This window comes from Paracoccidioides brasiliensis (genome assembly GCF_000150735.1).
Source record: "Paracoccidioides brasiliensis Pb18 unplaced genomic scaffold supercont2.2, whole genome shotgun sequence".
NCBI lineage: Eukaryota > Fungi > Ascomycota > Eurotiomycetes > Onygenales > Ajellomycetaceae > Paracoccidioides > Paracoccidioides brasiliensis.
Window position 1 is genome coordinate 3,463,325 of NW_011371359.1, and position 25,708 is coordinate 3,489,032.

Here is a 25,708-nt window from a genome sequence, read left to right on the forward strand (position 1 = left end):
GCATGTTCTTCTAGGGGCTGATTCCTGAACGGAAAATTTTCGGCAGGGCACTTCAGGGGTCTGAGAATCGCCGATATTCCTATGGCTAGGGGAAGAACTTCAGCTCACTGCTAAGCATCGCGCATCCGGATTCTTAGGTATACCTCATTGTAGGTCAAAGAGGAGGTTCACAAGGTTATAGCAGAGGATAAGGGGTGCAGTCGGAGTTGGAAGTCTTAATCGTTGGGCATCTGTCTCCCTTGCTTGCCCTTGGGGATATGATTCTTGATGTAGTTACACACTGATAAGCAGATGATTAACCAACCGGTTATTCTGGGATGCTTGTTCTGCTGGATTTCCGTTAGGCTAGTTATTCCCCAAAGAGCATAGGGCTTTTTGAGCAAGCTAGGATGCGATCCATTTGATACCCTCTGGGCCACGGAATCGAAGCTTTACAAAGAGAGGAAGTCCGGCCCGGGTGAAGTGCACTCGTGAAAGCCGGGAATATGCCGCGAGTCACTAACAATGCACTATTTCACAGTGATGTGTAGTTAGTTGCCTTTCCAGTCGCGTAAATAGTCCAGCCCGAAGCACCACCCCAAATTATTTGCTTTACCCAACATTGTTTGGGGTAATGTTTAATGTGCCTACAAAATTTAGCCTAGGCGTCCATTCATATCAATAACCGATTCTCTCTACTCAAGACCACTGCGCAGTATGAGAAAGGCTAGAATGAAGACTTTATATCGTCACTTTAACAATCTAACTCCCCTGAGAATCTGACCAAATTAGGCGGATGCTTAGTACTGAACGATGAAGTTTGCAGCAGGAAGTTCTGTTGCTTTGTACTCCGCCAACTGCACTAGAATAGCTACATTCTCCGCAACTACGGAATTGCGTATGAAAGAAAACACGTATAATGAATATCTTGTTCTACGTAAGGTGATACCAAGAATTCGGGTGGTTTCTGCGTATATTGATCAATTAATCAGCGACCTAACTACGAATTTGGCGCCGAGTCAATATAAGCGAGCATGCCAAGCGCTTGCCGATGAGCTTATTTCGACACCTATCAAGGATGTTGTTCATTGATAAGCACTTCTTGAGAAATTCAACAGTGGCAGTTTGTCTGGAGTTATCCAGGATAAGTTTCATTGCGGAGCCTTGTGTAATTCTCCAAGAGTTTTTTGTGTGCCTCCCACCTTTAGTGACTAGGTGATGAAGGCTTCGAATGTGCCCGTTTATTTACGGAGGAGGCGAAACGTACAAAGATCAATGTTTTTCGCTGGATTCGTGCAGATCTCAAGTCCTACATACTCTATCAAGTATATTGATAGTCCCTCTCTCTCTCCTGCTTTTACGATCGAGTTTCTCTGATATTTTACTTTGTTCGTGTGGCTTTACTGAACTTGGGATGACGCTATCCCTCAAGTGAAGATTCAAGTATGGATGTTTCTTTTTTGCTATCCCGAAACTCTTCATAGAGGGCAGCCGATTTGGGTACACTGGGTTTTGGTTTGATGAACTTCTTTTAATAGCAAATGTTGCAACGACATTGAGTTGAGAGTTTTTTATTTTTAATTATTGATCAAGGACATATTCGATGCTTATTGGAATCACCATGCATTCATTTCAAGACAAGCTTCTTGGCCCATGTGCCATGCGTGTTGCTCCGGCACACCTGCTATAACCACGGAAAAAAAACCGTTTAGCCAGATATATTTGTCTTGTATGCTGCTCCCCTAACAAGGGAAACCTACGGATGGACTCAAATGAATTCTTTTTAAGGAAAAATTTCACTCAGCAGGTGGCTCCATGCTGGCTCTTCCCGACCTAATCTGCAGCCTCACTCATCACTCCCTCCGTGTCGCCCTCAACACCAGTAACACGTCGCCTATCCGCCAATGAGTTGCCCCGGGAGGGGCTTCGCTTAAGCTAGCGCTGTCGGGGGCCTCAAGCAACAGGTATAAATTCTCCTTTTCTCCTCCCCCTGCCTCTTTCCCCCCTTTTTTTTTCTTTCTTTCCTCCATGGACAGACTGCCATCTAGCAACCTGGCTTCAGTTGTGTTAGGCGTCTAACAACAACTACCATCTTCTTAGTCCCATTTCTTTCTCATCGTTTGTAAGCACTTGTCACCCAGTACTTACTTCTTTTTCCGTAAGTACTCTATCTTCCCCTTATCCCGTCTGCCCCTTTTCTCAGTAAGCAAGGCCTTGTGTTTGCAGCTAACCCACTCCATTTATTCATTTAACAGTTCTTTCGCGTTTCTGGTTTTCCCCTCTGGGGTTTTTACCATGTAGGCTTCGGCACTACAAAAAAAGGATGCTTTCCATTCTCTATCTAATCTTTGGGCTTTTTTCATGTGAGGTAACTGGATATGGTTCTTCCATAACCGTCCTCACATTTATACTTTCTTTTTCACTATTCTCCTTTACTTGCTGAAGGGAATGGAGAAGAAAAAAGATACCTTGTGTACGCTGTTCTTGATTTTTTGATTTGCGTGCAGTTGTGCGCGTGTTATTAGTTAGTTGACGCGCACAACTAGCGTATGATTTAAATGTGTAGCAACACAACAACTGTTTACTGTTATCCGGGCATGTTTTCATAGCACCGAGGAGATCTTGGACGCGAAAGGAAAACGCACGCAGACTGCAACTGGTATCCCTTTTACTGCTACCATCCCTACAGCATAAGGGGCTTGACAGAGCATGTTTCGCACTTGAACGCTCTTTCGTATATAAATCGGAGGCAGAGCCAACCTGCCATCCACACACCTACATTAGCCGTTACAGAGGGTAGAGTGTATCTAATCACAGGCCTAGGCACAGCCATGGTCATGTGCATTACCTATATCGACTTCGAGCCAGCGGTAAGCGATTAAGGACCGACAGACCGGAATCCTACAAAGAGATAGGGGGAGAAAAGGGGGAGGGGGAGGGGGGTTACGTTCCTGCTGCGTAAATCGACCATGAAGAACACACAAAGCCTGTCCACGAGAAGCAGTATAAAACACAACTAAAATTCGTATACCACTCTACAGCTCCCGTCTGTCATTGCCATTGCATTATTGGGAAGCATCTCGTTATGATCCGGGAGGGTTTGGGGGAGGAGATGGCGAGCTTAGTCAGACAATACCTAACTAAACCCTACAACCTTCGTGAAACAGTTATTTATTATTTACAAAACTCACGAATGGAGAGAGTCGCAGTAGGTAGTCTCACAAATGGCTTTAGACCATTTGCCCAACGTGGAATGGCATGAAAATCGAGAATCCCATTTGATTCGAGTTCGTGCGATGACCTCCCGCCGCTAAATGCTGCTACTGAAATCTACAACCAATAACTAGTTACTGAAGATGCAAGTCGTGTTCAGTGGAGATTCTGGCGGCGGATCATAGAGGCCAGAATCCCTTGGCACTTAACATATTTAAGGAGATTTGAAGCGCTCATGAACGTCGTCTCTTCAATAATGGCTCAGTTGAATCTCCTACGGTTTCGGAACTATAGTGGGAATATATATAGGTGTATTGCCATACCATATCAGAGACACAAACAAACAGCAACTACAAATTCTCACGCTACGAAATGGCTCAATCCACAATAGCAGAAACGACGATGACGACAGCAGCAGCAGCAGAGAAGCCTTTGGTAGAGGTTGATGCTCCCTCAGATGTTTCACTGCTATGGCAGCAAGCTCTAGATAAATACCAGGAGAGCACAGGCAAAAATCTCAAGCAAATACCCAGTTTTGGCCGTGTCGAGGACATCCTGGCAGACGCCGAACTTCAGCAAAGCATGTTCAGCACTTTCCGACACAACGGTGAAATGGGTGACAGGCTTCGCTCGTCTGTGGCGAGGAATGCTAGTTTCCTGGAATCTCTCAGGTTTGTCGTAGATGGAGCTGCTTTGGTGAATTCATATATTTAAATTTCTCTGTAGTTACAACGTCTTCTCCAGACAATCTATCTGACAAATGTTTCGTCTTCAACTTTACAGGCGTACCCGCCAACGACCGCGATATCATCTGCATTTTTCTACTTTCTCCAGGTATGTGTAGCCTCTAATTTCATTCCGGACGGAATTATAATATTGTTATTTATACCTCTTTGGGTTTTATGTTTCTCATCCTCAAGCGCTTGTAGATGACCAAGCATATTTCTTCGGATTATGATAAGATAGTCGACTTTTTCGACACAATGAAAAATTGTCTCGAACGACTGTCAATTATTCAGGTAAAGTTGCCATCGATTCCTGCATATACGTCTCATGTTGTACGGGTTTTCTCCGCAATGCTGAGCGTATGTGGTATTGCAACCGCCTACATAAAGAAAGGAAGATTTAGTAGGTAACGTTCGGTCTCTTGCATTCGTGGTTATTGGTGACGCTTACACTCTGAAGAAAAATGGGTCCGGGTTTTAAGGGAGGGCGGAGGGGATGGGAATTTGCAAAGCGCCCACGCCGCCATGGAGAAGTCGCTTACGGAGCTCGAATCTGCCTCAGTCACAGTCATTCTCGCGACCACCGAAGGTCTGAAACAGGACACGAAGGGCATCGTTGCCACAACCGAAAGAATTGATATTAGCAACCAGAGAATCGATACTAGAACTGAAAGGATAGAATTATCGATACTCTCACAGCGGGATCAGTTCCACGAAATGTCAGCGAATTTCGAGAAATTGTTGAAAAGTCAGCGGAAGGACGCAAAAAAACTACAGTTATATGACCCCGGAAAGGTAGTAGATGCGAGGACACGCAAGCACGTTGCCTTTAATTCTGTGAAGCTTTGTTTTGAGACCAGTATTGATCCCGCCTGGCAGACACGAGATATTGAGTACTCCTTTGTAAAAGGTTCAGCTAAATGGGTTTTAGAAGAGGAAGCATATCAAGCGTGGCGAGAAGGGGGCAATAACCCATATCTGTGGATTTCAGGTGACGCTGGTTTTGGGAAAACATGCATCGCATTTTCGCTGGCTAGAGAGCTAACGGAATCTGTTGCGTCAGAACCGAAGACCTCAGTTGCAGCATTTTACTTTCAGAGTGACCAAGCGGAACTCAGATCTGTGTCAAATGCGATGTCAAGTATTATTATTCAAATTGCAAAGCGGAACACCTCCTACTGTGAACAGGTGTCGTCAGAAATCGGCAAGTCGGACGGAGATGTTGATATCGATAATTGGTCGACTGACCTATGGGAGCGGTTCTTTCAGTCCAAGTTCGGAAGCAAGTCTAATAACAGGCTCTTTCTAGTCATCGATGGTTTGGATGAGATATCTGCTGAGGATAGAGTGAAATTCTTAGGCTTGTTAGCTCAAGTGCGAAAAGAAAGCCTCAATATGCACGTCTTGTTCACAAGCCGTACAGATATACCGTCGTCTCCGAAACTCCTCCAGCCGCTCGAAATTACTGCTACCAAGGATAAATTGCTGCCAGACATGACACTTCTGGTTAAAGACCGATTGAAGCGCCTCCCAAATTTATATGCACTCCACAAGAAGACTAAACGGAAAATCCTTTCCAGGGTCCTTGAGAAGGCTGACTGTAAGTGTTTCCCTCGTTTTGGGCCGATTTCTTCATACCAGTGGCTGATTATAGACTAGCAATGCTGTATGTCGACCATATGCTGCGTCGATATAATTCCATCGGCAGAGAGGGGGCGGTGTTGAAGGATCTAGAGACGAATCTTCCGGACAATCTCCAGTCTCTCTATAATAATATGTTAGCTGAACTTACGCAACGCAGAACTTCTGAACACATGAAAATTTTTAAGAATCTCTTAGCATGGTTGGCCTTCTCAAAACGACTTTTAACTGTTGGAGAGGTAGATGATTTGACCACGCTTCTAGGTCAGGACCGGTCATATAACATCATAGAGGAGGTTGAGGGGAAATCTTCTAGGTATGATATGTAAACCACACACTCTTCCTCCATTTGATGAGCAGGTTAACAACTGAACTTAAACTTCCCAGAATTCTGAGAATTGCACGAACTTTTGACGAAGAGAACCAAGACGACGAAAGTGATGGCGAGGGAGATCCTCCTGATGATGCGTCGGTGGCCTCGAAAATGATAGCAGACGACAACGCAGCATCACTTCAGTTTTTGGATAGGTCACTACGGGACTACTTCCGCTCCGCTGACGTAAATGAAGAGGAATTGCGAACAGACGTTTCCTCCGCTCATCTCATCATATTTGAAATGTCGGTCAATGTGATATGCGGAATGTATAGGTCTAAGGGTGCGAAGGCAGGAGATCAAGTGAAAAATTACGCAATTAATTTTTGGGCTCGCCACTTCTTGGATCTTGATCCTCTTTCCGCAACGGAAAAGGATGTTGTGAGAGTCATCGAACCCCTGGTTCTCATTCTGAGCAACCACAATAACGCAGCAAAAGAACTTGAATCGGCACCGGTGTACCGTGATGTCTTTGGTAAAACAGTAAAGCGTCAGAACGATTTTTTGAAACTAGTTGCGATATGGGTCGAGAGAGCATCAGATCTGAAAGTGGAGAAGCTTAACGATGGAGCAAGATCGTGGGTTGAGAGCGCTGTTCGCTCTCTATTGAAGATTATGGTTCCGCTAGCGCGAGGACATGTCTTGAATTGGTTCCAGCAGATACATGAAGAACATGACTGCTTTGGGTTTGCCGCTGATGCGCTTTTAATGGCAAGTAGCACTGAAATTTTTGGCTCAGTGATGTGTTAATCAATCACTAATACTTGCTTACTCCTAGACGGACCTCCACCCAATTATTCCTGCAAGACATATTACAAAAGCTAAAATTATCAAGAGCTTTGCGGACGTCTTTTCAGACATTCCAAAGGACGAAACGGCATATCGAGCCGTAGCACTCGTTTTGAAAAATAAGGAGCACTACGATGAGGCTATTGTCGCTTGCAAGACTGCTTTAGCAGTGTCATCTTCTGATACAGGTCGCTTCCGTACATCGGTGGTTCTAGCACAGATATATTGCAAATTGTACGGTGACGAAGTTGAGAATGGATCTGATGCTGGAGGGTCTGAGGAAGATTCTAGTGAATACAATGCCATGGCATACAAAGAGATCTGCGAGGCTCTCTCCAAACGACCCCCAATCGACAACAGCCCAGCATCTAAGGAAGTCCTCCTACTAATTCGAGAAGCTCTGCTCATCCGAGGGGACTGCGAGCGTGTAATAAAGAAGATGGATGCGGCCGTGAAATCGTTTGGGGAAGCAAGAACCATTTGTCCATCTGAGATTCTGGGCGGAGATTCCCTGAACGAAATAACATCTATTCTCGGAGAACAGGGAAGATTTACTGAGCTAATGGAAAACGTTGAGCTCTGGACACCCTGGGAGAGGATGGCTTGGCTGACTGCCAACGACGAGGATGATAGACATGACATCTTCCGCAATGCTGCAACCGTAACTGGGAAAGAAGACTTCTTGGTGAAGACCTACGAAGATATAATAGCGTACCTCGATCGTTCGAAATCATCCGCTGCCATCCGTTGGGAACTCGGTTCATATTACCAGACCGTAAAGGGCGATTTCGCAAAGGTGAAGCCTTGGTTCTACTCAATCGTCGATGGAGACTCATTCATCAGTCCCGCTACTGGTGAAGAAGATCTGGTTATCCTCTCCGAAACACAGCTGAACCTTTGCGACATCATATATGAGGAATTCCGTCGAGCAGAAACGTTCGAAAAAAAGATAGCGTCCATGGAAGAGCTGAAAAGACTGCAAACACGCCGGCGCAGAGCTGCTGTGGATGATGGAGACGTTTATGAAACAGCCAGCTCCATCGTCCATGCAAATATGCTTCGCAAGATGGGCCCCGCCCATGAGTTCCAGAATATATTGGAGAAAACATTCCAAACATGCATTTCCTCATTGACGGATGACAAGGGTTGGAATGACCAGAACAGTCTCTGCCTACTCGCCAAGGTCCTTGCTACTGTTGGGGGGTTGGAAAAGGAGGCGCAGATCGCTTTCTCCGCCCAGTTCTATATCATCGACCCGGAGGTCGAGCATGGCTGGTCAGATGAGGAGTCGATATGGAGCACTGACGGCGAAAATGTCGAAGAGGAGGGCGACTCTGCTTCAGATACTGGATGCGACGACTCTGGCAGCTCAGGCTCCAGCCCCAGCTCGTCATCTGGTAAGAAAGAGTCTAATGTGAATGGAGACTTCGCGCCCGATACTGCCTATGTTTGCCAGGGGGAATGTGTGGATGATGAGATTGAGTCGTGGGAGACTGGGCCCGTCTACCTCTGCATGATATGTACGAACTGCGATTTGTGCAATGCGTGTTATGAGAAACGCCAGGCGTATAATAAGGATTCGAGTAATAATACGCATTGGCGTTTGTATTGCGGGGCGAATCATTGGTATCTTAAGGGTCCTGTAGATGGGTGGAAGGGGATCAAGGATGGGCATATGACGATTGGAGAGGAGAAGATTAAGTTTATGGACTGGTTGGAGGAGCTTCGGGTGTCGAAGTGGAAGAAGGCATGGGAGGAGTTTTGGATGAGAGAGGAGGCTCAAGGGGATATTTTATGATTGCTTGACTGTATCTATTACGGTACAACCTGTTAATTATCTAAATATCTCCCGTTGGTTGTGATATGAACTGATGAATTATCACCCTTGAAGTAAATAGATACCAGTTGTCCGTGCGAAATAGAAAAACAAGTTGATGGATTTGATTGTAATCCTGTTAATCACACTGGGCAGTACTAGTATCTAAACAAGGCATGTGTCAACAAAGTCTTGAAAAAAGCTGATCAGACACAAAAGAAGCCCTTAGTAAGTATGCATACTCATAGCTAACTATTCAGGAAAGCTATCCAGGGACAAAAGCCCGCTAAAACACATATACAAGCTAAGTTTTGTATTTGGTGGGAAAGAAGCTGGTGGCCGGACTCGGTGGGTTGGATGAAAAGATATGAAAGCAAGATGATTAACAGCCAACAAAACCGTGGTTGTATAATATGAAATATCTCCATTTCCCTCCGCCCCCTTTCTTCAATATGATAGAGTAGTAACAACAGAAACACAGCAGACAAGAGTTAGGAATATACGACCCAATTGTAAATTCAATGAAACAAAATCAAAATTAAAAAGGGTGGGATAGTGAAGTGTATTAAGAAAATTTTGGAAAAAAAACAAATGCAAAGTGACAAAACACCATGCTAATGGAACTGTTGGACGGTAAAAATAGAAGATGGAAACGTGGGGCAGCACAAAGAAAGAAACATCAAAAGTAGGAGGGGGAATAACAATAAAACAAGAGCAAAATTTCAAATTTATTGGCCAGTATATACACTTTTCTAACCAGATATCATCTATGTCTCTGCCTCTCCACGTCGTAGAGCGAGGAGGGCCCGAACATCGGTTACATATTGCATCGCTTCCAAAATTGGGATGAGATGCAAGAGGTCGTTGTCCGTAGGGTCGTTGATCCAACCTTCAATTGGAATGGCATTATCTGCACACAGAGAACGTAATTTTTTAGTAAAACGCCAATCACAGTATGCAGTAGAACCTGCGGGGAAGTCGTTCTGTGTGGTTGGTTCTCTTCGTTCATTGATGCACATTTTGAGCAGCGGGTATTGTTTCTGTTTCCTACATACCTTCGTGAAAAATATAGCTCATGGGACTATTATCCAAGATCATCACCTTGCTCAAATCAGGCTCAACGGAGCTGAGGTCTTTAATGTAGGCGCCGTTCCGAAACGTACAGTGCTGTCGGTAATACCTACGGTGAAAGAACTTGCGTTCTTGCTCGAGCCAGTCGATGACAGGATCGGCATATTCTTGGACACTGGCGGTAAATACAACAAGTTTATACCATTTGCATACTTTACGGAGAAAATCGTCACAGTGAGGGCGCTTATGGACGTAGTAAAGGATGGGATGTTGAGGCCCTATCGTCGTAGGTCCTCCGGGGGTTGAAGTTGTCACAGGCGTTGACAACTTGACCTCCACCATATGGCCGCTGGACATGCGACCACCTTTTGCCAATGAATGAATAAGAGTTTCGTCAAGGTCTAGGACGAGGGTTTTTTGAGCTTGCGGCCCATATCTAGGATTCGAAGGGGAGGTATATGAGGGTTGACGTGGAGGGATGAGCGGCCGCGGAGGAGAAGGGGCGTGTGGGTATTTCGTGAGCTTATGGGAGGACGCGGACATGGGCGATTTCAAGCTTTCAGCAGCAAGACTCTCAGTGTCCTGCGCTGGTCCTGTATTTCGTTCTTTCTGTTGTTTCCGCTTCAAATTCCCTTCGTTGTTCAACTTTATGCGTATGGATCGCCTGGGGATCCCTTCGTCACCGGATGAACCGCGGATTGACTTCGACTTGGAAGCACGGTCCCCATCATTGGGGTTTCTCGTTGCTCGCCGGTCAGGTTCTGACTCGGAAGTATTCGAGGATATTGACTCCCGGGTTTTGGAGCTCCTTAGCCGTCTCACACTGCTCCCGCGCCCATTCAAAGGTTTCTCTGTATTGGGATAGCTCAGCCGTCCTGACGCTGCAACACCCATAGCCTGAGACGCTGTTGTGTCTTTGTTTTGACTTGTGATATATCGTCCTAGTCGCCTCGCCGGCGCTAAGAGCGAGTAACTTCCGCCATCCTCTTTGAAAGCGCGAGCAACGTAGATGCCTGGGGTTGCGAGAGCTGACAGTATAATCTTTAATGTTTCGGCGATGGCATCAACGAGACGTTGAGCAATTAATTGTAATTTCGTGCTTGATGGAAGGATATCGCCCCTCTGTAATTCCTGTAACAGTGGAGTTTTCTCGTCTGCCGCACCCGGCAGGTCTGGGGATTTCTCGTTACCCTGGGCATCGTCGATGAATTCTCCTTTGGCCTGGTTGCTATATAACTCTGTGTCGTGCAGCTTTCCCACACTATATGACCTGGTTGAAGGAAGGACACTTCGATGGCTTCCGGAGATTACAGGGCCCTGGGAACGGGAGCGGGGACGGGAATTGGATGGAGCTGGCTGTCCGATGACGTGGGACGAAAGAATATTGAGAGAATTCATTGCTTTTAGAAGGCCATGCAGCTCTTCCGGAGAGCAGCTGTCTGCTCTAGAATTAGTACAAAGGTCGAGCCACCACATCTCATTGGTAAAAGGGACATATTGTAAGAGGCTGAAAAACAAAACAGGCCAATGGGTTTTGGCTGACCTCAATGCGCCAGATCCAAACGATGGCCCCAGCCACTGCCAGGTGCTAATGGGTGAGGTTCCCAGCCAGAATGCGCAAAGTGGCAACCGGGTATGTAGGATATCAGGAGGTCCGGATACGAAAAAAAAGAGAGTAAAAAGTACGGTTCGCGAGGCGGAGATGAGGAAGAGAGAGGGGATGAGGAGGAAGAGGAGGAAGAGGAGGAAGAAGAATAGGGAGACGAGGAAGTCGATCCCTGAGTCGTTGTATTATCTGCCGTTGTAGCTGTAACTGTTGCAGTTGTTGTACAGTAGTTGCTCACTATGTCGGCGTCGTTTGGTGCAAGGTTGAGCGACTGACTGTGTGAGTGGTGGGGATGCAGAGCCGCAGACGACGACCCTTGATTGACACTTCGACACTTCCTGCTCCTTTTTTGTTGGGCCAACAACAACGACAACCACACAACACCAAAAAGTAAGCCCCCCCAACATCATCATATCATGGATAATTTACACTCCACACACCGGGACATGCCTCTTCACGCCATACAACGTATCTCGATTTCAAGGTCAAAAGGTCGAACACATATATGTCTTCGTCTTCTACAGGACCATTGTAGGCAGTCCCCGCCCAGTATTTGGGTGCCTTGGATGCAGGTCCATGTCTCTCAACAAAATCTCAACCACCAACCCCCGTTCTGTGGCTACAAGTGTTTATATGCATGGGCAGAACTCCGTAGAGTACATCCATTTTACTGCTAGCAGGGCATTTGCTTCTAGCGGGCTACTCGCTTTCCCTATGGAGCAGCTATTATCACCAGGCCCCCGCCTCAGTTGTGCATCAGCGATCATGTGGTCTGTTGACTACTAAAAGGGACCTCGACTTGTTGTACTCCAAATTAGTTACCACAGCCAGAAGATGCGCTATTTACCTTAAACAACGGGCAATACGACAGACAGGCTCGAGTGAGGACTAATTTGGAATGTAATGTCCAGTTTAAGCCCCTAACTATTTTCTGAGCAAGATACACACTGCTTGATTTTGCCACCTTCGGGGCACGTTTGAAATTACTGGGAACCTCCCCCAATTTCATTTCTCTAGAAGGGTATCTATCGAACTAGCGAACTTTTATACTTCTGCTCAAAGTGTTCCCTCCAGGCAGGTCCCTTTGCCATGCTCAGGAGTGCAATGGCGGTGCTCAAGAGGTCAAAAATTGCGATTCCTGTGAAGCACCATCCAAACCCCTCAGCCCGAATCAGTGGGTCAGTAACAGCCGCCCCAATCGCCGCTGCTGGGTTGCGCAGGAGTGAACTCAATGCCACCAGCGTAGCTGCCTGCCCGGGCTGGACAAGCGTTACATATGTGGTGTTTGTTGTAAGCGTCCACGCAAATGCAAATCCACCTAAACTATGTTAGCTGCTCATGTTCATATTCAAAAGGGATAATTCGGAGCGGACAAACAGATGGCCATTGCAATGATTACGCCGGGGACGCCAATGTTAAAGTTTGCCAACCATCCATATATTAGAACTCCGATCGGAAACAGTGCGGTTCCTATAAACTGAAGGCGGAGCCTTCGTTCGGGTGCTGGCGTTTCTCCCCCTGTCTTTTCAATGTGTTTCCTGTGGGCCCAGTCACTCAAGTGACCACAACTGACAGATCCACATATCATACTCAGCCCTGTTTGGAAAGGAACAGCGTTATTAAATTGATGGAGCCTGTGTTAACTTATGGCCAAGCGACGTACCTGGTGCGAGATACGCAACACCGATTTCTGCAGGGTTGAAACCATATCGCTCCTTCAGGGCCGCGGGGAAAGCAACTGAAAGGCAGTAATAGCTCCCGAAAACGATGGAAACATTAATACAGGAAAGCATTACAATAGGATGTCTCATAAAGAGAAGTATGTTGCGTCCCCTTGGTCGCCGGGGAATGATTTCCTCAGGCTTAAGGTCAACTTTTGCACTGAAAGTTGGCCATTGGACCCACGACTTCCCACAGTGAATGGCTCCGTTCCCAACCCTGGACCTCAATGTCTCTGGGAGAAGGAATAGAGACACCAGGAGACAAAATCCTCCAAATATAGCTGTGACAAATGGCATGTCAGCGCTCCTAGAACTTGACACATCATCGAAGATTTCAAACTCACGCTGTCACTTACCCAGAAACGCAAATGTCCATCTCCAAGTGGATCTCTGCGCAATCACACCTCCAATTAGTGGACCGAGAATTGGCCCCAGTTGCGGCCCAAGGCTGTAAAAGGAAATAGCTCGACCACGCTGCTTTGGTTCAAAGATATCTGCGACAGTTCCCACCCCGGGGCTGTACATGGCAGAGCCCCCAAATGCCTGGAGCACACGCAATACCATGAAGGATGCATAGTTCGCTGGTGCTGATGCGAGAGCAATGTTTGTTGCAGTACCGATTAACAAACCGAAAGCAAACACAGGCTTCCGGCCTCTTGAGTCCGAGATACTTGCAAAGAGTAAGGGCTACATAACTACAATTAGACAAATCTAATATATCATAAGGGAAGAGCCGCTATCGACAGAGGGAGCAGGATATACCGCCACTGCGAAAGTAATCATAAACACTGTCACCGTAAGGTTGACAAGTGTAAGAGAAACGTTTAGGTCTTCTGTCAGGACGGGAAGCAAGGGCATATAGATGCCCGCTGAAACGGGGGCTATGAAACCCTTCGCAACAACTATCGAAAGGATGAAATTCTTCCTGGCTGGGGAAAACGCTGAGTAAGGTGGTTGATTTGGTGACGGTGGACTCCCTACCGTCTCTTCTTTTGTCTTAGTAATTGGCCCCTGCTCGTTCTCATTTGCTGGGGCCGAACCGGCCATTACCACCGAGGGCTCTTTGGAATCTTTCATGAGTTTTAGATTGTTCAGTTTCAAAAAAGAACGAATATTAAAACGAATGAAACAAATGGAAGAAGAAGGACAGAGGAAGCAGGTGAAGAAAGAGAGAATCAAAGAATCAAAGAGGGAAGAATTCAGATCGGAAGATCACTACTAGGTCATAGAACCAATGTCAGCATGCATTAATCCATCGTAATGGGAGGTCGCTTTTTGGGTCATTTTGAGTACCCGCATCAGTTCGACGCGCCATATTCTTCAGCTTTGGGGTCAGCTATTCCATCAGCTCCCTTAATTCTTTGCGTTTGTTTTCCTGAAAGGAAGCAAAAGAGATAGACCAGAGAAGCCACCACCCAGCAAATCGTATGAACATCCTCAAGTTCAGATACGAAAGACAAAATCTAGATGGAACCGTTGCATTTTGTACAACACCATCAATAATTTTTCTTTTTAATTGTATACTATATTCGGGGGCGGTTCGTGATGTGAACCATCTGCAGGTAGGACGGTACGGATGCGAACGACATCTGCATGCAAGCGTGGTTGTTTATGACCAAATGCTCGCGTCTACTTACTTAAGTTTTCCGTTGTTTTGATCATGTTCCATTTTTTTTCTTTTCTTTTCTTTTTTTTTTTTTTTTTAATTCTTTACACCCACTTGACCCATCTCGTTTTATGTCCTACCCAACTATGTACCAAAAAGATTTTCCCGCCTGAAGCGCAGCGACTGTTTGCCCGTAAATAGATGCTGCAAGAAACCTGTCAGGGTTAGCGGACCCGATTAGTAGTAAATGACGCTGGCAAGGCATGCAACAAGAGGGAGAGGGGGAGAGGAGCGGAACGAGAAATGAGGCTTCCAATCCTGATACGATATTGCGCCGGTAAATCATTTCTTAGCCGTGGACAAACTCTACCGCATGGCAATGTTGCCTACATACAAAAAAAAAAATGACTCTTGACAAATTCCCTACCTACGGCAAGCCCCCTGAATGTCCTTCGCCGTCACTCTTCCCCTTTGTCTGCTTGGTGCTCAGAGATGCCCACAACCCGAAACCCCGTCGATCAGCCACATAACTTCTCAGTAAAAAGACTTAAATCAATTTAACCTCTGTGCCTGTCCTACTTTTGAATATAAATCTACAACCTAGGGGCTTCATTAAACCCTAAAGTGGGAAAACTATTCAGCTTCCATACAATATTATACCAACCATCTCACTAGAGAAAGACTTTTAAAACATTGAAACTTACCCAGCCAAGTTTCACCTTAGTTCCAGGAGCGAGAGTCCACTCCACACTCCTCGCCAACTCAAATAGCGCAATCTTCATCTGCAACAGCGCAAATGCCTGACCAAGGCATTTCCGCGTATGCGCGTTGAACGGGATATATGCACCACTGGCATTTTGCTTACGGAACTTTGCCTGTATCGCATCAACGGTAGAGCCCCATCTTTCAGGGATTAACTCTCTGGCATCGTTGCCCCAGATGGCTTTGTTGGTATGCACGCCAAAGGCGGTCCATCCAACATAGGTGCCCTGTGGGATGATTATTTGGTTGCCGAGAACAGCCGTTCTCGATGCTTTTCGATTGATGAGTTGTGAAAGTGGTGGATAGAGGCGGAGAAGTTCGAATACTGTTGCAGTCAAATATGGCATGCTGTCAACTAGTTCAGGGGTGGGGTCGATGGACCCGGTGCTCTGCACTTCCTTTCGAAGCTTTTGCTGTATCTCCTGCAAGTCTGTCCCTTAGCAGGTTGAGATCCCGTATACAAAAGGAGGAAAATTTTGTGTGGGAACTAACGATTTTTACACCCAAAGCATAAAGCGTCGAGTTGAGTAGATGCTGCACATCTTCGTGTCCGGCTACGAATACGATCTTTAGATTCGCACGGAACTGGGTCTCCGTGATTTTTCCGCAGGCAAGAGCCCCTCGAAGAGTGTCAATTACCTGTACATCATCATGTGGTTTCAAGTCATTTAGTGTTGCCTCAGGTTTGAGGTTCTGAACGATTTCGTAAAGCAGGTCCTCATACTCCTTCACGACGTTGAAGGCCCGCTTCCGGCTGCGGAAGATATAGGGGTATTTGTCAAGGGTGGGAAAGCTGAAATACAACGGTGCGAAAACACTTGTCCTGATGGTCGTCTGGAGTTTCGCGAGCTTTGTGGTAACGGTAGGTTCGAGAATCTGTTTATGTGAGAAATTAGAACAATTTGATCGTATTTTCCTCGCACAGTGGGAAGAGAAGTTTTAGGACGATCCCACAATTTCAGAATTAACGCACCTCAAAATTTGTCCGAAGGAAATGTTCTCCCACAACATAAATCGCATACCGCTGCACCAATGTTTCAGGATCAATGCCGAAATCCTCTGCTTCTGCGCTTTGAGTCTGCAGGATTGCTTTAACCAACTGCCTCGACCGATCAACCAACTTACTGCTATCCTTGATCCGCCTTTGAATACCCCCTTTCATAATCGAGGTGTAAAGCCTCCAAGTCTCCCCGTGGGCACTGATGATGTTATTGCCGAGAAAAGCAGCAAGAACACTATAGGGGATCTTCTCGCAGTTCCCTGCTTTGATAAAAGCGTCTTCATTCCTAAGCAGGTCGTTGATATATTCTGGCTTTGCATTAAGCACGTTCCAGCGGGAAGAAACCCAAAACTTAACTGCTCCATATTTTTCCAGTGGTTCACGCATCCAACGGTCGTATATTTCATCCTGACCAAGGTCAATGAAGTGTGCAATGCTGGATACATAGAATGGAATTGCAGGGATATTTTTTGGCATGTCCGATGGGATGCGAAGATACCACCAGGCAACAATGATAAATATCGTCGCAGCGCCCGCCATGCTCGCTAGGAGAGCCATTGGAAGTTCCCAACTTTGCGTTGAAGAATGCGCAATCTGGATCAAGAGGCAAGAGAAGAGAGTCAATTGTTGATCATTAATGTTGTTGGTAGAAGTGTTAAAGAGAATTAGCCAGAATTGGTATAAAAAACCGAATATAAACTTCAGACAGGTGCTTCAGGACGCCTGATCAGCGTTGGATTTCAACTAAGCCCAAGGGCTAAACATATAATTTCTTCTTATTATTACCCTCCCAAAGCTTGAATAGCACGTATCTGTTCTACTCCAGATGTTAATGGAGGCCCTATGTACCACCTTCGCGGCGCGACTTCTGTGTCGAAATCGGCACTGGTCAGCACTCAGGGGAAAAGTTAACAGATACAAGGGGGAGAAAAAACCTTACCATAGACATTTAGTTAGATTCAACGATCCATTCTTGGAATCGAATCAAACGTCTCTGGCCAACGCAGACCCAAATACATGACGCAGCATAAAACCAAGCAGTGGAATGGCGGGATGAAATTTGCTCAAGATCTATATGCACTAGTTAATCTCTGACTTCAACCCTAAAGAGAGTTTCCACAATGCCTCAGTATCATCGATCAAGGCCTTTTCTGCGTAAAACCTTCAGCCGTTCCGAGAGGTTCAGCAGTCTCGTCTCAAGATACGAACTTCAAAAATACATAGAATTGATCTTTTACTCCCTCTCTCCCAACTCGCTATAGCTTCTATCAAAACTTCTAGTGCAACATCATGCGAATTGTCAGCAGTTGCTTCCACACCTATTCGCTGGAATTCAGGGTGCAGTCAGATGAGAATCAAAAAACGAAAAATGATGCGAGCTGAACTGCGGCTACTAGCGGGATCGTGTTACTTGACTTGTAGGGTTGTGAAGGAGTATGTCTATCCGACATTGGAGATGCTGCAGAAATTGTTTGATCGTCACAGTTTTGCTAATCCTACCAGCAAGGCTAATACTCGGCTCCTGACCAGCAGATGGATAACCACTTGACTTAGATTCCAGCCATGGATAAGATATTATATCCATTGAATGCTTGAAGCTGCCTGTATCGAGGTTGCAAGACTCTCTTAATTTAGAAGCATTAGACAATCGGACAGTTTGGCAATCCCGCCTATTCTAAGACTGGAAAGCTAATTAGCGCCAGGACCGAGAATTTCTATGCAATGTCAACATAAAATAATATGCAGCTTGCATTTTCACAAATAAAGACATAAGAATGGCAGCATATTCAAGTACAATAGGATCAGCAGGCATAGTTTATATCTGTCGAGAAAACCTCCACTCTCGAAGAAGACATACATACCTGTGCATCTCTCAATCAAGTTATTGGACGAGCAGAGCTAACCGGCGGATCATTTCACAGACATTCAACTAATCTGCTCTCTGACCTCATTATGATCGCATTAACCCTTGTAATGTTTCCAGTATACCTTCTCCTTCCGCGGAGCTTTCATTCGACGAACTGGTTGAGGGTCCCGACACGCTTCCAATCTGAGCAATGAATCATAAATCCACGTTTTAATAACTGCAAACTGTGATTGATTAAGGTGCCTGACATCTGCGTTCCTCCAAAATCCATCCATGAGAACATGTAGATGGATTAAATCCAAGGTGTAACCCTAACCTTCAAATCTGTATATTATTCTGAATATAATTGCACTGTGATTAAGCCCCACATCGGAAGAGTATTTGAAAACATCAGCCTGAATCCATCCCTGATGTGTGTGTGCAACTTGAATACGAGTAATGTTTCCATTGTTCATAACTCATGTTATCTTTTGCCTCGTAGATTCATACTCATCCTAATATCAGGAAGGTAGCTATCCGGCATTGTCGTGAAGGAATTTCCTCTTTTGAATTGTCCACGAAGAAACGCTGTGTAGCTCTTATAGCTCTGTATTCATTGACAACCACATCCCATCCTATCAATATCTGTTATTTCTTCAACGTGCCCCTTAGGAAGAAATTATAGGAGGAAAACTTTTCCAAGATGTGAAACAAGACACGAATAATACTCAATTAATGCTCGGCAATTATCATTCGACTGAGATATTTCTTGTAGATATTATTAGTCGTACTCCGTGTGATGACGAAGGCCCCTGTCCAAATGCCAAAAAAATGAATGCGCAAATTCGTGCTAAATCGGAAGAGGAATCTGCTAGCAGCCCGGGCATTTCCATGGCTCTGGATAGGGAGTTATTTTAAGCTTGCTTGCACGTCACACTTGCCCAGGTCCACAGATATTCTCGAAGCGGCCCCTGGATGGGTCGGCTGAAAAGCTCCAATTGCATTTTAAACAGCCCTCCGTTGCAGACAACTCAACATGTCCAAAAATTTATAATACGTTTCCCGCAATTTCTGATGTAAGACGTACCCATATCAAAAGGGGTAATTTCAACGGCTATCTTGCGCCTGGCTTCATCCGGTATCAAACGAGGACCATCAAGGAGAGGAATACTTATTGGGGATTGGAAGTGGTGGCAATCCGGTTGCATATACTGCGAAGGGTAGGATTATCTTGCCTCTAAGATCTCAATGTTCTTTCCTAATATCGTGCCAAACCCTTTGTGTTCCAGCTAATGGGCAATTTAAACCGGCAGCTTGTCCCTCGTAATTGAAGTTCAAAACCCTGTTTTAGGATATATGCTTCCAGTGCTTCTTTCGGAAAATTAAATGTGCACCCTCCCCAACCTCAACTGAGGAAATTTTATCCCTTCCAGCTTGGCGGCAAACCCCAGAGGATGGGAATGTAGGCAACGCTAACTGCTGAGAGAATTAACCTCCTTGACTGCGACACATTATCTGTATTCAAAGAAACACGAGGACCCCAAAGGTTAAAAAAAAAAAAGAAGAAGAAAACACCGACGAATCAAGTGATGCTTGAAGTATCATGGTGGCATTATTCACATAACCGAAGAAGGGGGGGGAAAGAGCATAACTCGCTAGAGCGGTCAGGATTTGAACTATTCTCGGGCAACTAAATCTGGCGTGACACATCTAGTCGTAAGAATATGTGCAGTATATTATATAGTTTTTTGCTCACCTGCTTAGCCAGTCTCTCTGCTAGAGCCTGACAAACCGCTATTGTATGCGTACGATATTCATTTGTTTGTTATCAATGAAAATGCTGGGGATACATGATCAACTTGTGTCATCTGATGATGAGGTGGGAAGGGGAAAATTTGGTGCGCCCCAGGTTCTCAAGAGTGAAGTAGGCGTCAGATTGGGTCAGAGAGGGTGCTTCTGAGGATTGAGGATCCGCCAAACCTATGGGAGAACAGTCCTTTGCAGAGCTAGCTATGCGTCTTTAACTTGTCGATTGGCAGCTGAAAATGAATGGAAGAATACCAAAACGGATAAAAAGTCGACTAGCCCTTGCATGGCATTCTCCAAGCTGCCATTCAACCAAATACAAGGATGTTGTCTCTTCAATTGAAAGTCAAGACCAGATAGTAGCCGGAAGGGGGAGGGTATCGCGCAGCAATCGATCCAGAGAATCCACCATGGCAAGGGTTCTTAGCGGCCAATTAACCACATGGATGAGAATCTTTTAAGGGCCAATGGAAACGCTCTGATATCTCATATGCTACTTTAGTAATTCCCAATGTCGCAGACAAAACCCCATATCCGGAGGGTCAGCCTTGCCATCCGTCAACTGAAGGACACGGACTCCGACAAAACATGATGTTGGGTGCTTTGGTAAGCTGGAAATAATATAGTTGAGAGCAGAAGTTGCACACGCTAGCACGGCGTTCGTGAGTTGGGGGCTTCCAAATGCAGCGATTATGCGGCTGTATACCACTAAAACAGCCTCTTAAGTCTCAGTATATATTGATGATTTGGCGTGATAAGTTGAAACCTTTAAGCAGAAATTCTTGCTATATCTCAGAGAACGTACCATCCTGCAGTGACTTGGTTTACAAGATGAATGACCCTTTCTGTTTCAAAATGCCGGGCAATGTTACCAGTAATTGTGCCTGCAACATTCAAGCTCCGCGTATGCCAGCCACGGCCCTGGTCCCCTTCGTCAAGCAGCCATATGGCTTTGATCGCTTTGCACAGAAGGATCAAAACAGCAAGGAGAACGGATTGCGCATTCCCCATATGTTTTTCAATCAATATGAAGCAAATGATGAGAGCGACGGGTTCACAGTCTCGATCAGGAACGGGTCAGACATCGTCGTTGAGAAAATTCGCCAACGGGAAACCCAGGAGATTCCGGGGCCGGTTGTTTACGGACCAAAGACGTCCGCAGAGGTCAGTAGCGGCATAGTTTCCGTCCTCGAGAGGTATCGAATGGCGCCGAAAGAACACGCTCATGAACCATGGGAAGCTAAAGGAAAAATCTCACGCCTTGTTGAGGAGCACGTAGAGGTCGGGAGGGTTATTCCGATGGTTCTCCCAGCGTTCCCATTCAAGTCACCGAATAAAAAGTTCAAGGTGCTCGGCCACCTTCCTGATAAGGGGGAGGAGGTAGCCTTGGCGCATCTGAATGGACTCTGCGAGCTGATCAAAGAGGAGTATAAACCAGGCGCTAAGATAGATATCGTCTCTGATGGATTAATGTACAGCGGTATGTAGGTTTAACGGTTGCATTCTCCTGAATAGAATTCACCCTATTTCCTGGGATAATAATCGCGAGCGCAGCTGACTTATACTGTTTTTAGATCTGTTAGGGATTTCCGACGAACAAGTGTGGGCCTACGGCCAATCCCTCAGAAAACTTGCTGTTGATACAGGATGCAACAATATCAGTTTCATTCGCCTCGTGCACCTCCTTGGAGAATGCGAAGTTGGAGAGCCGTTATCCGAAGAACAATATTTGAAAGATGCACCTTGGTTTCGAACCCAGCTCCTCGAAAGAAATATCCCCGATAACTTCGATGTCTCCAAACACATATCATTGGATCCTGACACGACCATGACCTACCGCGGATACATCAAATTTCTCGAGAAGGATCTCGACGACAGCAGCAATATTCATGACGCGTCTATCTCAAAACGACAGATAAAAAAACGTCACGAAGAAACTGCACGAAAAATGATCATACGCGGACGGGCATTTGCAATTGCTATCGCAAAGAGATTCGACAAATCGATTCGATTGTCAATCCATCCATCTACGGAGTCAGCGAAGATATCCATAGCGATAACACCAATTAAAGACGGGATAATTATGACACCATGGCACTCCTCTCTTGTCCGTGCAGTGGATGGATCCATCCGGATGGCACATGCTGGCACAGTACCGGCCTTCACACACGAGTTAATTTTCGAGAACGACCGCCCTTCCTACTTCAGGGAGAAATCGTCTCTTTACGACCTGGGCAGCGTCGATGTCGACTTTCAATACACCTACCCCACCGGAATCACCATTTCTCCACGAAGCAAATCATGCAGGAACCACCTCAGTCGAGTCAACATGCGGAAGGTCAGAGTATTGGCAGAGCTCTGTTCACCAGTAGTTTTAAGAGGTTGGTTAGATACGCCGTGTCAAAACTGCTGTTGTGAACCGGAAGTTGGAAACCGAACATGTTCGGGTGGACATGGTATTATTCGTGTGGTGGAATTCTGTGACGGAACAGCTCCTGGAATGAACGGTTTCCTCAGAAATCTACCACAAGCAGACCAATATGAAGTCAGCAATTTTGGAGACTTCAACAGCGGGGGTTGTGCCCAATGCGGCCATACGCTTCGCCTTCTGAACGGATATATGGAGTATCAATCAGGAATGCCCCAGTCCATGGGCAACAAGTCTGTCGTTGGATGCATGAGTCATGGTCTCAGAGTACCCCAACAGCAACCGGACTATAAAGTTCAAAATAAACTGCTAAATAAGATTGCGACTCCACTAAAACCTCATGCAGGATGGAAAATGCTTAAGGAATGGTCTGACATGTGCACTGTCATTTAAGTTGATGTTGGATCTTCCTCTTCATTTTCAGGAGTAATGGACTGGACTCAGGATTGAGGAGTTGTGACATTCCTATTTCTATCATTGTCATGTATATCCTCGACTCAGACTGGTTTTGATATATTCTCTCTGCGGTGACACTGTAGCCGCTCAAATTTTACATTGATGTAAAATTTTCTTTCCCATCCAAGGATAACAGCATATGACTCGGCGTTTGAAGCAAAACCGCTGGCTGGCGCAGTCTGGAAGCTGATGCAGGTAATAGAATAGCTCACACTTTATTGTATTTTACCGAATGTTTAACTTCCTAAGAAGAATTTCAAAGTTGATTCCACCTTTCCACAGTTTCCCTGGCGATGTGTATATAGAAAAGAGAAAGGAGGTGGAAGTTGAAGTGGTAAAGTTGAAGTTGAAGTTGACGTTGCTGTGAGGCTCTTTCCCTGACGTTGAAATATCATCCCCTCAAACCCGCAAATACCAAAGGATACCATAATTACACCGCAATTTCACCTTAAATACTGTTTTTAATACCACAATCGGCATGCCTCTGTCATTCCCAATCTCTTTATCAAAAACAACCAAAAAAAAAAAAAGGCTTCAACAGCTCTTCTACACCAGAACTTTTCACAAGCAAAGCATAATTCCACCCGCACTACCATGAACACATTCATGTTTCATGTGCAAGCATTCTTAGCCATATTTACCAACTTGGTGTTTATTTTTGGTCCATGACCCCATCATCACAACGTCTCCCATTCCAACAGCTCTAGCTAAAACTGACTGTTCCCTCCGGACGGTGCTGTATCCTACTAGCAGCTGAAATCAAGTGCAAGAAAAATTTAAATTTGAGTTTACGCTTAGAATATACTACAGGAGCATATTGGAAATGTCTCCTGCCACGGTAGCCCTGACTCCGGGGTTACAATCATTCCTCCACACCTTGAAGATGAGTGACGTGGAGAGCGCAACGGAAAACCTCATATCGTATGTCCTTTCTATAAGCACCTAGCTGATATAAGAGCTTTTATATACGAACTACGGTCTAATTAGACTAGGCTCCTAAAGCGACGGCAGATCCAACCCTCGCACTCCTGTGCCGTCGCAACAGCCTACCTCCTCCTACGGGTCGTCTCAACATCACGCATAACAGATCCAGCAACGCTAATTGACCGCATACAATATGTCGGGAAGAGGCTCATCGCAGCGCAGCCTAGGGAAATGGTTGTTGGGAACATCGTGCGGCGCGTCCTGGGTCTCATCAGAGAAGAAGCGGAAGACGAGCGGGATGGGGAATCCTGCTTATCAAGCGACGCGAGCTCCGATACAAGGCCACATACACCTCATGCAGCCGCTACGGACGCTGGGGGCAACCACCTCATCACCCAACCACCGGACATTTCAACAGTAACAACGACAACAGCAGCAGCAGCAGTGCATGTCTCAAGCCCGCTAAGACGTGAAGGCACAGATGTCGAAGAGGCCCTCCCCTCAGGGAAGCGGGGCACATCCCTCGCCGCTATCCGCTCTGAAACGACGGAGCGATCCCCACGGCTACCGAACATTCATCAAGCTCCTCCAGTAATATCGATGTTCAGGCTACTGTCGCATCCACAGGTGGAGTCATCGCAAGTTGGGTCTCCCGTTACTGGATCGCCATCCGGTCGTTTGCCTGGAAGTTACAGCTCGAGGGATTTCAGGGCGGAGGTAATTGATGGTATCGGCGAGATAGTTGACGAACTAGGTCAAGTGGAGGACCAGATTGCTAGCTATGCGCTAGAGCACATACATTCCGATGAGGTCATACTGACCTACACGTCGTCGGTGACAGTGCATAAGTTCTTGGCGAAGGCTGCGGCCAAGCGGAAATTTACAGTGATACATGCAGAGGGCTATCCCAACGACCACATAGCGACGCATAGGACTGTCGCGGGCACCACCAGCGCAGCCGCGAGTGGTGTCAGTGGAGGCGGCGCTTGTGGAGACGACGAGAGTTTAAGTCTAAGTACCGAGTCGTTTCAAAAGTCCCTCACGGACCTTGGTGTGACGGTCATTCTCATCCCGGACTCAGCGGTCTTCGCTCTGATGTCGCGGGTCAACAAAGTGATTCTTGGCACGCACTCGGTGCTTGCGAACGGCGGTTTAGTTGCAGCAGCTGGAACGCGAGGAATAGCCAACGCTGCCAAAGTGCACCAGATCCCCGTCATCGTTGTCAGCGGCATCTACAAACTCAGTCCGGTCTACCCGTTCGACTACGAGGCGCTGATTGAGTATGGGGACTCGAGCGCTGTGCTGCCGTATGAGGATGGGGACGTGGGCAAGATTGACGTTCAGAATCCGCTGTACGATTACGTGCCTGCTGACCTAGTCGATCTATATATTACGAACTTGTAAGTTTTCCCTTTCTTTAATAATAAAAAGAATACTCTCCGATTCGGCCGTTTGCCCTAGCTTCCTGCCCTTGGTCAACAAACGAATTGTTTCTCTTCTTTTTCTGTTTGGGGCGGGGGAATTGATGCGAGAAAGCGTGCTCACTGACGTGTTAAAAAACGACTGACAGGGGTGGCCATGCACCTTCCTACTTGTACCGGATTGTATCAGATCACTACCGGAAAGAAGACATAAACTTCTAAGAGAGGATCTGGCGAAGATAAAATAAGGGGCAGGGGGCGATTGAGGGAATAGATCCGATAGGAGTTTCAGATTAACGAGATAAAAAGAGAAAAAGAAGAAATTTTTAATGATAATCCAATTACATAGAAGCGGACAATAAAAAACAATTCTTGGTGACTTCATAGAATAGGAATGGGGAGAAAGGAAAAAGGAACAGGAATGTATGTAATGCAGACTTTGATGGTACCAGCATTATCAGGGCTAACTACTACAGAGCAACGCTACTTTGGTAGTCTTAAAAGCGACCGAAAGCAATAGTCCCC

At 46.0% G+C, this 25,708-nt stretch overlaps 5 protein-coding genes across 5 annotated transcripts; 3 read left to right on the forward strand and 2 right to left on the reverse strand.

The window, feature by feature from the left end:
• Positions 1-3,564: 3,564 nt before the first annotated feature.
• On the forward strand, positions 3,565-8,518 carry PADG_02283 (uncharacterized protein; the record flags this gene model as incomplete). The annotated part of the gene is made up of 7 exons (XM_010758997.1): positions 3,565-3,888; positions 3,976-4,026; positions 4,122-4,320; positions 4,378-5,517; positions 5,577-5,874; positions 5,946-6,669; positions 6,710-8,518. 7 exons carry the CDS (start codon positions 3,565-3,567, stop codon positions 8,516-8,518), a joined length of 4,545 nt encoding a protein of 1,514 aa, XP_010757299.1.
• Positions 8,519-9,303: 785 nt separating this feature from the next.
• On the reverse strand, positions 9,304-13,981 carry PADG_02284 (uncharacterized protein; the record flags this gene model as incomplete). Its single annotated transcript, XM_010758998.1, has 8 exons — positions 9,304-9,446; positions 9,592-11,195; positions 11,294-11,488; positions 12,264-12,531; positions 12,591-12,809; positions 12,877-13,215; positions 13,291-13,621; positions 13,697-13,981. The coding sequence occupies 8 exons, from the start codon at positions 13,979-13,981 to the stop codon at positions 9,304-9,306; spliced, it is 3,384 nt and encodes a 1,127-aa protein (XP_010757300.1).
• Positions 13,982-15,133: 1,152 nt separating this feature from the next.
• PADG_02285 (uncharacterized protein) lies at positions 15,134-16,860 on the reverse strand (the record flags this gene model as incomplete). Its single annotated transcript, XM_010758999.1, has 4 exons — positions 15,134-15,181; positions 15,245-15,724; positions 15,795-16,178; positions 16,276-16,860. The coding sequence occupies 4 exons, from the start codon at positions 16,858-16,860 to the stop codon at positions 15,134-15,136; spliced, it is 1,497 nt and encodes a 498-aa protein (XP_010757301.1).
• A 3,949-nt stretch (positions 16,861-20,809) lies between these two features.
• PADG_02286 (uncharacterized protein) lies at positions 20,810-22,775 on the forward strand (the record flags this gene model as incomplete). The annotated part of the gene is made up of 2 exons (XM_010759452.1): positions 20,810-21,434; positions 21,529-22,775. 2 exons carry the CDS (start codon positions 20,810-20,812, stop codon positions 22,773-22,775), a joined length of 1,872 nt encoding a protein of 623 aa, XP_010757754.1.
• An 886-nt stretch (positions 22,776-23,661) lies between these two features.
• Positions 23,662-25,166, forward strand: PADG_02287 (translation initiation factor eIF2B subunit beta; the record flags this gene model as incomplete). The annotated part of the gene is made up of 2 exons (XM_010759000.1): positions 23,662-23,759; positions 23,831-25,166. The coding sequence occupies 2 exons, from the start codon at positions 23,662-23,664 to the stop codon at positions 25,164-25,166; spliced, it is 1,434 nt and encodes a 477-aa protein (XP_010757302.1).
• Between the last annotated feature and the right edge of the window lie 542 nt (positions 25,167-25,708).